Consider the following 12,241-nt stretch of genomic DNA (forward strand, 5'->3'; position numbering starts at 1 on the left):
AGAGCGAGGCACTTCCGGTTCCCGTTGCTAGGCGACGGCGGCGGCCATGGCGGACGCGGTGCTGGCGCGGGCCGCGCAGCTCTGGTCGCTGCTGGACGAGATGGCGGAGAACGAGCCCCAGGCCTATCGCCGGTTCCTGCGGCAGCAGCGCGCCGAGGCCGAACGGCTCTGCGCCCTGCCGGAGCCTCACCTCTGCCTGCGGGCCCGTCCCGCGGTGGGTGCGCGGGGTTCGGGGGTTGGCCTCCCGCCCGGGTACTGGGAAGGGGACGGCGGGGCGCTCAGCCGCGGCTCTGTCTCTTGCAGGGCGTTGTCGCGGGGCCGCTGTTCATCAACGTCTGCGGCTGGAAAAGGGTCCCGGCGCCCAAGGCCCCCACCGACCCCACGCCGGTCAGTGCGGGGCCGCTAGAAGAAGTATCTGGCGAAGGAGGTAGGTGCCGAAAGAGCTGCGCCTGGCCCCGGCTGCGTTTCTTCCTGCGGCAGTGCATTGTACGGCAATCGCACACACACTCTCGCTGCAAGAGGGTGGTGCTGTGCCGTGGCCAGCTCTTGGCTTGGGGTGGGGGTGGCAAGGCAGGGATGCAACAGGGACTCTATTAGAGCCCTTCCTTTTGGAAAAAAAAAAAAACAAAAAAACACCAAAAAAACCCCCCAAAAACCAACACAAACCAAAACTGAAGAAATACAAAGATTGGTTCCATAGCAATAATTCTGACACATAACTTATTTTTATAGACCTTTACAGCGTTATAGATATTGCATATAACCCAGATGTTCTTCAGAGGGGAGAAGAAAACCCAGAAAAAATGGAGCACTTGATCCATTTGACACTTAAATTCATTGAGAAACAATGCAACCTTACTCTTTCTTATTTGTACACCATTGAATCATTCAAATTGAAAGGAAGCCTGGAAACAATGCAGCAACGTCTGAAAGGCAGGCAGATGCCAACTCCACATCTCAGTCAGAACACCAAGAAGGGTATGTAGAGATCTGCTGTCACTTTTCTTTGCAGATCTATCAGATTCTCCAACAAATTTACTCAAGCCTCATCTCCCTAACCCAAATTCTTGCCATAAGCATAAAACCAAATGCTTCTCTCTAAGAATTCAGAATAAGGCTAGTATTCATACCAGACATTAGTTTCACCCCACTGGCCTATCTGCATTCATCTCTGGTGTTTTACAGTTGAGAAACTGTAGTGACACTGGAACAGCAAATTCTCTTTTCCTATATCCACTAGACATAGGAACTCTGTTGGGTTTGATCCTTTGAGCTGCTAAGTTTGTTTTCTCTAACCTGAGTAAAAGGGGGTGCTTCTGTAACTAGTATTCTGACAACAGCTTTTAACCCGTTGGCAATAAAATGAAATCACGGGCAAAGGAGAAACTGTCAGTAACAGTCTTCAGCTGACAAAATTCCTAATTACAGTTAAAACTTTTGTGATATACTTGTCAAATGGCATAACATTAATGTTCTTAGTAACTGAGTGATATGTGTGAAAAACTTCTTTTTCTTGAAAGAACTGACACTTGATCAGCTGCTCTGCAGTACGGAAGCTGAGGACTGCAGCAATGCTCCTGCGCTGCTGAAGGAACAAAGTGAGACACAGTCTAAAGTGCATCTGATCGAGGAAATTACCAGTACCCAAATGCCAGAGAACCTAAGTACCCCTGACTATGAAATGATCACTGTGAAAGATGCAAACAAGAAACTACTCAAAATTGAACTCAAAATTAAATTGCCAAAGGTTAGCTCTGTTTCTGAGTGTGATCTGAGAACTTCAAAGGTAAGATAGGAGAAAGAATAACCTTGTGTTTTCTGTCTAGTATCCAATTCCTAGAAATGCTCACTGCTAATTCGTTGTCAAATAGTTAACCAACTATTTTAATTTTCTTGGTTTAGGATGACATAATCATTGAAGTCCCTGAAAAATACAAATTACAACTAGATCTGCCAGAAATGGTGGATGAAGAAACAACAACAGCAGTATTTCAAAAAGGAAAACGGGTATTATTTATCACACTGCCAGTTGCCAAGCCAGATCCTTAAAGACTGCGTTCTGTCCAGTTCGTGTTCACAGATGACAAAGCAAAAGCCCAAAATGAGAGTGCTAACTTTTAGACGGTGATAACGTCTTTGGTTTTTTTATTGACCTTCTAATCTTCTTTAGAAGATGGATGTAGAAAAGGAAATCCAGAGAAATACCAGCACCGTCAAAATTAGGAAAAAAATAAGTAAAGATTATAAATATTCGGGGAGTGCTTGAGTATGTTAACAGCTGTAGTAAAGAACCATAAATGCCTACATGCTTTACTACAGCATTCATTTTGCCTTAAGGTACAGCAATAACAGTTGTGAAGTCTTTTTGCTAAATAAACTGATTACTGGATTCATGTGGTTAGAGCAGCTCTTGCATTTGTTTAATGCTGGAACAACCAGCAGAGGTGTGTCGTACAAGTTGCCCTGCATGCTGTTACTGTTCTCTTTAGGATCGTCCCTGCTGATCTTCACTGAAATAGGTTTTGCAGTCATTGAATACGCTTGACCTCACTTCTTACCGGTTTGGTAATCTCTGAATGAGACCATGAAACAACAGACCTATTCCGTACTATTCAAAACAGCATTTAGAGATTCAAAGCTCAGGAACGCTTAGTGTGAACCTCGCAACCAAAACCAATCTCGGAGCACTGCAACTGGGAAAACCATCTGCATTATTTTACACTAATACACAAAATACAAATACAAAGCAACTTCAAGGATTACTAAGCATTGCTAGAATTAGTTGGAAAGGGACAAACAAAAGTGCCGTTCATACGGCTTCTTGACACTTTTGCACTACAAGCACGTTCCAGTACTGATACTCATCAGATCAGAAATGAAAACCAACAAATTTGGTTTTGAGCTGCAACTTAAAAATAAAATGCAACTTTAAAATTTGGTTTTGGCCTACAAAAGAGCAGTGACTCCAGGCTTTCTCCCTTCCATTCAAAGCAACTTAGAAGGCTCATTGAAATACTGTTCAGTGGTTATTGTTGCAAGTTCAAGCTGAAATTCTATCACTGCATGAGCTGAGCTGGCCTGTTGCAGGATGCAAGCGGTACCCGAAGTCACTATCGGCGCTCCAAGCACACATACTGGATAGGATTTTTTTGATTTGCAAGTGCTGCAGTGTCATTCAGAAAGGGTTTCCATAGGATAAAATATTTAGCGTTCTTACTGCAGGAAGAAAGTGAAAGGTCTCTGTAGCCCGAATTTTAGGTTCTGGTGAACGCTGCAGCAAGGAAGCCAGGAAGATTAAAGTTCCCTGCTGCACGATAGTAATAAAGCATGTATTATTTTGGAACACTTGTGATTACAATTGAAGGTTAATAGGGTGAGTTTCACTATCAGACTGAGAGGCTAAACAGCTGATTGTGCTATAGCGTACAGTAAGCCACACACGACTGAATAGAAAAGCACCGGAACATGTTTTAGTAGTTGTCAATTCCAAACATTTAATAGAACATAGGTTCACTAGAGCAAGTCTGGAACCAAGATATTTTAGATCATTAAAGAAAAACCAAAACCTTAACGCACTTTTTTGTTTAAGCCAGGCATGAAAACCGGGTATCACAGCAACCAGACATTAAATAGTTCCCACAAAAATATTTAATTTCCACAGTATTTTCTTTCAATATCTTTAGTGATTCTTGTAGAACTTTACAGGAGACAGTACTTAATGCAATATACAGAATAACAGATCGGCTTTAACTCTTTCTTTCTTTTTTTTAAACTTCTCCCCCGCTATTCAGTTCTCCTGGTCACTTTGTAATTACTACACAGTTATCCTTTTTACATTAGCGTTCCCATGTGGAAAGTGGAATTCAAGAATCTTCAGTACTGCACCCCTTTCAGGATATGACAACTGGGGTAACTGGACACAAGTCCAGCAAACTATTGAAGCGTTTTACATACAATATATACATGGATAGCACATTCTGCAGTTTACTGAGGCTGGGACAACATAGACAATTCAGGGAAGAACCACAGTATCACTGACTAGCTCGGAGCTTCCTATGTTAGAATGCCTGAAAAAAAATATTCCAAACATTCACGTCATCACATGATTAATATCCGCTAATGGGATTATTAGCATGTGTGATTTGCCTATATTGGGTTCCAACACAGATTCCCTTGAACGTTCTGCAAAACAGTTACTTCCATGGCATCATAGTCTGATATTAACTTAGCAACAGGAATAGCAATTAACGAGTTTTCATACAAAAAGCACATGTAAGTGAAAGTCCACGAGAAGAGAGCACATTCCCTGTGGTATCTGAGAGCTATGACCCCACAGCTATCAGTGCTCTTTCAACCTTAAAGTGCTCAAAAGGGATCACATAGCTGAGAAGGTCCAGACCCGTGCCAAATTCCAAGAGATTTGGAATGCTAGCACTTGGCCTTTGAGAAACTATTCCCAGGCACTTCAGTCCCTTAGTGCATCTGCCATACTTGCCCACCCCAGCAGGAGAACAGGATAAGGAAATCCACCTACTAACTTGTACGTTTCAGTTACCATCTCGTCTGAACTCCTGTGAAGAGATGTTCATAATTCAAATTTCTGAGAAGACTGAGGTCATGAAATTGTTTGGTATGCACCCCCTGTTCATCTGAGTTTAGAACCAGATGGCAGTGTGTGTACTGCCGGGATAATTTTTAAATCTGGGATGTGTAACTCTGTTTTGGAAGAGTTTGCAAGTTAACTAACTGTATGAAAATACAGTATAGCTGTAATATTGCTCTGAAAAGCACTTTTGCAAACTTTTTCTGTACAGACTGGTAATAACATTACCAGATAATATAATACATATTTAAAATAAAAAAGGAACTTGTTTAATAAGTCTGAACACTAAAGTCTAAATAGCTTGTTTAAAACAAAACAGTGTGACCCAGGAAAATTTTGCTTGCATGGTTAAATTATAGCAGCATGGTTACTGGCTTTTCAAGGAAATTCTTGAATTCAGCAAGCCACTGCGCTCCAACTGCTCCGTCCACAACACGATGGTCACAGCTAAGTGTAACGGACATCATACTGGCCACATCAAATCTGAAAAAAAAAAAAAAAAAATAGGGAAAAAAAAGGGTTAACACAATCCTCTGCAACACAGTAATTCATCCCATAGTTTTCCTTAAATGCAAATTTAAGCAAGTTGTTGAAGAGGAAGAGGTGCCTAAACTGTTGTGGATCTCAGACTTTTCCACAGCTTAACCCTACCCCTCAAAGAAAGAACCAGCCTTTCCTTAACTTGCAAAGAATTTGCGAGAATAAATGTATGGCATGTATCATCAGTCACTGCATTTCTCTTTAAGGTCTGTGTAACTGTACTTCTTCAGAAGATACTGAAAACAGTACATCAACTACTAATTTTATTTGTTTTACACGGTAATCTAATGGAAGTGTTAGAAAACTAGCCTTTATTTCAAAGTTTGAATTCAGAAAGTTCAGTATAAGCAGAATCGGATGAATACCTACCCTTTCTCATTATCAGCTGGCACTAGCCTTTTCTCTGAGGAACCAACTGCAAGGATGCAGGCCTGAGGTGGATTGATTATGGCAGAGAAGTTCTTAATCCCATACATTCCTAAATTGGAAATTGTGAAAGTACCGCCCTATAAGAAAAATACATTAATAGTCAAATTCGCAAAAGCTGTTGCATGTGGAACATGGCTGAAACATCACAAAATAGGCTTTGCTCATTCTGAACAGGGCTTCTAAACAGAAGTCAAGGACAGCAATGTTTAACAGCAATCCGAACTTCTCACCTGGAATTCATGAGGCTGAAGTTTACCTTCTCGGGCTTTAGTTGCCAGAGAAACCACATCCTTACTAATGGAAGCCAGGCCCTTTATATGTGCATTAAACACAATAGGGGTTATAAGCCCTGCAGGAGTACTAACTGCAACGCTGACATCCACTACGTGATTTCTGCAAGACACAAAGGAGATGCCAGTTACTCTAGCAAGATAACATAGAAAATAAATTTCAGAACTGTTCAGACAACTGTAACTTAACATTAATTTTGCAACAATTATTTCACCTTGCACACTAGCCTTAGACATAAGGTTCTTAGCACTTCAACAAAAGCCCCTCAACATGTGCATGAATCTGTTCCCCTCCCTCCTCAATATCCCAGCAGAAGGTCTGCTATTTTACCATGAACCCTCTACTGAACAAAGAAAGTTTCTGGCTTCGACCGTACCATAAACTTACTGCCTAATAACTGTGTCCATCCATGAAGAATTTGCCTCAGGCACCTTCAAGCATGCCAGAGCAGAGGCTTTAATTATGAAGTCATTGACAGAAAGCTTAATGTTATCCGAGACCTCCTGTAAATAAAGAGATTTGAGGTGTCAGTTTCTCTCTTACACATTAACTCAATTAACTTGGATAGTCGCTGCCATGCACCCTAGTTTATACAAAGTCTTTGAAACAATCAAACTACTTGTAAGCATTAATATTTGAAGTGCCAAGATAATTTCAGAGGTGAATACATCTGCTTCATAATTTAAGGAGATACAATCTTTTTTAATGTCTGTTTTTTTCCCAAGCGTGGCTCAGAATTATTATTTTGCTTAGGTTTTCTACCTTTTTTACTCTTAAAAACCTTTTTACCTTTTTGCTCTACTATCCAGCTGAAAGAACTGATTAACACCAAGCAGAGTACAAAGAGGCCCTCTTAGGGAAGTCAGAAATTAGTGCACATTACCCGGGTAAAAAGTTTCATTTTGTCACAGACAGTCCAGAACTGATCCACAACAGGTAGAAAAGGCACCGAAAAGACTATTTTTTCCAAGACAAAAATGGCATCACCAAAAAGCAGGGTGGGCAAACCTGTGAGAGAATGCAGCTTTCCCCACACACGCACTCTCACCATGCCTAAATGCTTTACCTGATTGAGTTCTTTCCTTAGCACCAGTACTTCTCCCATGTTCACATCAATAGAAAGATAGTAGTGAGGTATTGTTTGTTTAGACTGCATCAACCGCTGAGCGATGACCTGGCGGTATACAACAGAACCAATGAAAATAAATCCGTCTGGAAAATTCATGACTGCAAATAATGATTTCAGAAAGGAATAAAATCTTCTCACCCTCCGAATGTTGCTGATAGGGATATCTGTGAAGGTCCCCACTGGTGCTGCTGCAACTGCAGCAGCTGCAGGAACTGCCTCCGGGGCTGGAGCCTGCAATCAGAGAAAGACAGCATGACTCACAGTACTATCCAAATACCAATTGTACAGAGTAATTCAGTATGTGGGACAAGTGCTGAGGCTTAGGTGCCTCTTGCTTAAGAGCAGCAGATATTTCTACTCTCTACCCCCACCTCTCCAGTACCGACGAGGTTCTTTATAAGTCCTATATTCGATTATCAAATGTAGTACTTGAGTGATTTAGAAATGCTACACTGATATACACTGCTATGAAACTCCCAGAATGGTAAATCCTGCTAGATGGTTGTTTTACATACAGCAGAGAGGTACGCTAGAGGGCACCCTCAAACTGCACTCAGCCACATCCCTTCCAGCAGTACACAAAGCAACACTTCCATCACCTCATATAAAACAAGCAATAGTATAAGAACAGATTTGCAGCGACAATGACAGCAGGCTACTCGCTCCTAAGTCTGCTTATTCTTGGCTCAGTAAGTCTTTCATTCTAATTGCCTCTTTTCAGCAAGGTTAGATGAGTTGGGACTGCGCTTACCTCAATCCATAACAAGGTAGCAAGCAAATGAAAGGTTGGGAGGGCACAATTTTTTTTCTCAATGGAATACCAAAAGGACAAATAAAGGAAGAAAACGTTGTCTGTGTTTCCGACAGGTTAAGCTTTACAACCTAACAGTCACCGTAGCCCACAGCGTCGTAACCCAACCAATCCAGCAACAACAGTTCCATATAGTAATTGCATTTCTACAGAGCATTTCCATCACTATAATAAAACAGCCATTCTTACAGATCTCAAGCCTACTCACTGGAGCAACCTTTGGTGGCACAAACGACTCCACATCTTTCTTTGTGATTCTACCATCTGGTCCAGTACCTAAAAAGGTCAAAACATAAGAGGATTTCAATTATTTGCAACAGGGCATTGCTTCTAAAGGTACCAGTTTTATTCAACAGAGAGAAGTCACTTAACACAACCTCCGGTGAGGACAGCTGCATAGTCAGGCTGCTCCTCATAGGGAGGAAAGAAAAGAATAGGCAAGTATGTACCTGGAGGGACAGACACTTGATAGCGAGAGCAAGGAAACGTAAGGGCAGCCTACCTTTCACTTGGGCAAGGTCAATTCCTTTTTCTGCTGCCAGTTTCTTTGCCAGGGGACTAACCAGGATCCTTCCTTTCCGGGAAGGTGGCCCAGCTGTGGGGACTGCTGGAGTGGAAGGAACAGCAGGCTGGAGAGGAGGAGCAGCAGCAGGAGTTGCGACCACCTTAACAGAAGAATCAAAGCCATTAGCTTCAGGATCATTCAGCAAAAGCTTTGAAGATACCACGAAAGAACAGGACCACCTACTTACCAGCCAAGAGAATAGCAAAAGTAATCACTAATCTGAAAGAATTTTCGGATTCAGAGAAGTTTCCCAGTGCCAGAAATTAAATCAGAAGCCTCCTGGGAAGGAGGCCAACTAAGCTGCTGAACTATACACCAAAAAAGGGTGAAATAAAAAACTTCTGCTCCCCATTTTCAAGTATGAAGCATTAGAACTGGCACAAGCAACAGGCTGGAGAAGAGATTGTAATGACTACCTGCTCCAGTTTTTGGAGGGCAAACTAGCAATCACTTCTTAGGTCACCTATCACCAACACACGTGTTAGCCTCACATTCACAGAATCATGAACATTACTGTTGCAGCCAGGGCTTCACACAGTCAAACCAAACAGTTCAGATCAAACCTCTTAATGGTTCCCATAACTTTTCTCACATGCTAAGAATGCTCCTTACTGGTGGAGGAGGAGGAGGAGGAGGAGGAGCTTGTGCCTTCATGTCAGTTACTGCAGTGTCTTGGTAGTCAGCAAAGGCTGGAATATCAGACTCTTTCTCCACAATGATGCAGAGAGCTGTTCCTAATGGCACATCTCTTGTTCCTTCAGGCACTAAGATTTTTGCCAAGTAGCCTTCCTCCTGCACTTCAAAGCCTGTAAGGGAAAGAAACAAAGTGGTTTGGTGCCTGATGCAGCTGAAGAGTTCCTCTAAACGCTGCTTCCAAAGACTTGGGTAACTAAAGCCCTGTCCTATATTTAGTAGGCAAAATAATCCTTTTCGGTGCAACTGGCAGGGAAACATCTCCATGTACAATACTAAGAAGGATCGATGAAGAAACAAGCGTTTTTAGGAGTGGCGATGTCTAACTTCTCATTCTATTGGAGAGCTAACAAAACTTGTTTTAGCTGCCACACAGCTTTACGTCCTGAGCAGCTAAGAGAACAGTTGGCACAGCGGCTACTCTGGATCCTCCCCTTTTAAGGGCACCTCTTCCATTCTTGGCTTTGGACTTGACTCACCTATTGTGGCTTTATCTGTCTCAATCTCTGCCAGTAAGTCTCCCTCACTCAGTTTCTCCCCGACCTTCTTCTCCCATCTCTGCACTGTGCCCATTGTCATGGTAGGTGACAGGGCGGGGAGAGTGACCTGTAAAGCCAGAGAATAGAAGAGAATCAGATTCCGGTAATCCAAAAGAAACAGGAAAGCAGTTCTAACTCCTGACTAAATGAAACCAACCTAAAGAAGTAGCCAGCCTTTAATGCACTCCTAGATATGGCTCCATTACAGCAAAGCACAGCACTGTGCTATATTGCTAGTTTGGCTTCTTTTATCAAGGCCTAAGCAAGAAAGCAAGTGAAAGCAAAAAGCAAGAAATTTATATATCAAAATAATTATTACCACTATCACATTGGAAGTGTCTTGGCAGCTGCTATCTACAAGGCTAAAAGGAAGACTGATGCAAGTCACTGTCTGTGACAAACAGGTTTGGTCCCTTTAAAGGCTATACAGACTTGTCTTCCAATAAGCACTCAAAGATGCTGTAGGTTTGCACATGCATATTGCTGTGCCACAAACACAGCACATACGAGTACAGCTTCAGAGCAGACCTGGACAGATAAGGCAAGCAGTGGGAAGTAAACAAGTTTAGCAGCTAAAACACAAGTCAGATTAAGAAGCCTTTAGTTAACTCTTTGATCAATTACTAACTTTGCATAATAACTCAGACAAATCTGTTCCCCCATCTATCATCTGTGGAATGGTGTTTTCTTTTTCAAAGGACTGTCGCAGAAAAAGGACCACTACAAAGTGCTCAAATACAAAATCAGTGGATGTACACTTCCATATCTATGCAAGGTAAAAAAATTATCTACAAATACAACTCATTATTAGTCACTCACAAACACATCTGGTGTGTTCATCAGAGTATCACAGATGAGTTCTGCTCCGAGATGTAAGCAGGGCCTTCAGAGCTTATTTGTACTTGGCACAAGGTCTTTTTATACCAGAACTGTCCAAATAATGCAAATGTAACAGTTTTTTCTAGCCTGCATAACAATCCCGGAGAGACAAGTCTCTCGTCTACTAGCACCCTGGATGCTAAAACAATTTTCTGAAAAAAGCTTTCTGGTACCTCCCCAAACACCTGCTGTAAGCACGCAACAATTTGAGTAGCACACACTCCTGCAATTATAGCTAGTAACTTCCCACTTCAGAGAGTACTTATGACAAAATGCCCTGGAGCTAGCAATGACAAAGACAGAAAAAGAGTGCAACAAGCCTTAAATCATCAGCAATACTCTCTTACCTGCATATGCGGAGGATAGGAACTGCCAGGAGCCTGAGGAGAAGGCTGAGGTGGTGGTGAGGGAACTGCAGCTTGAGGGGGAGGCACTGAGGCTGCAGGGGGGGCAGACGCTGCAGAATCCAGAGTATAATTTTTAAAGGCATCAACATATTCAGGCCTAGAAGAAAACACAGAACCACAAAACCAGTCAGATGACTGTCTCTAAGCCTTTCAGGCAAGGCACCCAAGAAGCCCCAAGAGACAAAATTCAACTCCAGGATTAGCAAAATACATACTTTTCTACTGTGATACATATTATGGCCCCAATAGGAACATCTCTTGTTCCTTCTGGCACCAGGATCTTGGCCAAGTAACATTCCTCCACACTCTCAAAGCCAACTGTTGCTTTGTCTGTCTCCACCTTTGAGAGAGAAAAGATGTCATTATAGCAATGGAAAAGAACAGTGAGCTCAGAGCCTTCCAGTCCGATAGTGTAGGGTCACAACACACACAGTTCTGGAAAAATCACCCTGTGGCACCAGCTCTAGGAAAGTACGCTCTCAAACAGGTTAAGTGCTGATCCTGCTCAGGAAGAGGAAAAGCAGCAACCAGCTTTTAAAGGCCGTTAGCCACTTTTTCCCAACAGCATCCATGGGCATCTGTGATCTTGCACGTAAGATCCATGCTCAAGCGAGGGCAACCAGGGACAGAACCTAGGATGCACATGCTGCCCACCCTGTGCCCCCACGATACCTCTGCTATGAGCTCCCCTTCACCGATCTTGTCACCCTCCTTCTTTTCCCAGCGTGCAATGGTGCCCATCTGCATCGTTGGGGACAGAGCTGGCAAGGCCACCTGTAAGGAATAAGGCAGTGTTACAACCCAGACAGCCCCGACAGTAGGGACCACACACGCAGTGCAAAGAGGGGTCCTGTGACAAATTCAATTGCCCAGCAAGGGGAAGCAAGACCCGACGAAACAAAGTAAAGGGGCGGCCCTCGAAGCAGGGGACACACACGGGTCTGTCCTCTGGGGGACCCCATTGGCTACAGAAGGCTTAAGGGGGGTAGCTAGTCTGCCTAGGATGGGGGGGGGGGCCTCTCACCTTCTGGTGTGCCGGGAGACTGCAGCTGCGGCGCGGGACGAGCCGGGGCCAGGCGGGAGGCAGCAGGAGCCCGCCAGGCCGGTGCGTGGGGCCGCCCAACGCTGGGCCGCGGCTCAGCGGCCCAGCCCCGACGCCCACCGCCGCGCCGCGGCCGGCCCCGGCAGCACTGAGCGCTCGGCGGCTCCGCACCACACCAGGAGCCCCCGCCGCTCCCCGGGCTACGCGTCGCGCCAACACCCGCCACATGCTGGAGCCGGAGCCGGAGCCACGGCCCCGCCGCCGCTGCTCGGTGACCTCCTCCGTCCGGGCACGGCGCCGCACAGCGCCGCGC

The 12,241-nt window shown here is 44.0% G+C and overlaps 2 protein-coding genes across 2 annotated transcripts; one reads left to right on the top strand and one right to left on the bottom strand.

Moving 5' to 3' along the window:
• The first annotated feature begins 35 nt into the window (after positions 1-35).
• Positions 36-3,422, top strand: PIH1D2 (PIH1 domain containing 2). Its single transcript, XM_074162365.1, has 4 exons — positions 36-214; positions 304-427; positions 1,521-1,786; positions 1,903-3,422. The coding sequence occupies exons 1-4, from the start codon at positions 47-49 to the stop codon at positions 2,047-2,049; spliced, it is 705 nt and encodes a 234-aa protein (XP_074018466.1). The 5' UTR covers positions 36-46; the 3' UTR covers positions 2,050-3,422.
• DLAT (dihydrolipoamide S-acetyltransferase) lies at positions 2,401-12,241 on the bottom strand. The gene is made up of 14 exons (XM_074162364.1): positions 11,911-12,241; positions 11,559-11,660; positions 11,102-11,226; positions 10,827-10,983; positions 9,541-9,667; positions 8,981-9,174; positions 8,306-8,468; positions 8,012-8,079; positions 7,131-7,223; positions 6,930-7,037; positions 6,251-6,366; positions 5,803-5,965; positions 5,513-5,649; positions 2,401-5,086 (listed from the first exon to the last, which is right to left on the bottom strand). The coding sequence occupies exons 1-14, from the start codon at positions 12,154-12,156 to the stop codon at positions 4,957-4,959; spliced, it is 1,929 nt and encodes a 642-aa protein (XP_074018465.1). The 5' UTR covers positions 12,157-12,241; the 3' UTR covers positions 2,401-4,956.

The sequence above is a fragment of the Numenius arquata genome, chromosome 22, assembly GCF_964106895.1.
Source record: "Numenius arquata chromosome 22, bNumArq3.hap1.1, whole genome shotgun sequence".
In the NCBI taxonomy this organism is placed as follows: Eukaryota; Metazoa; Chordata; class Aves; order Charadriiformes; family Scolopacidae; genus Numenius; species Numenius arquata.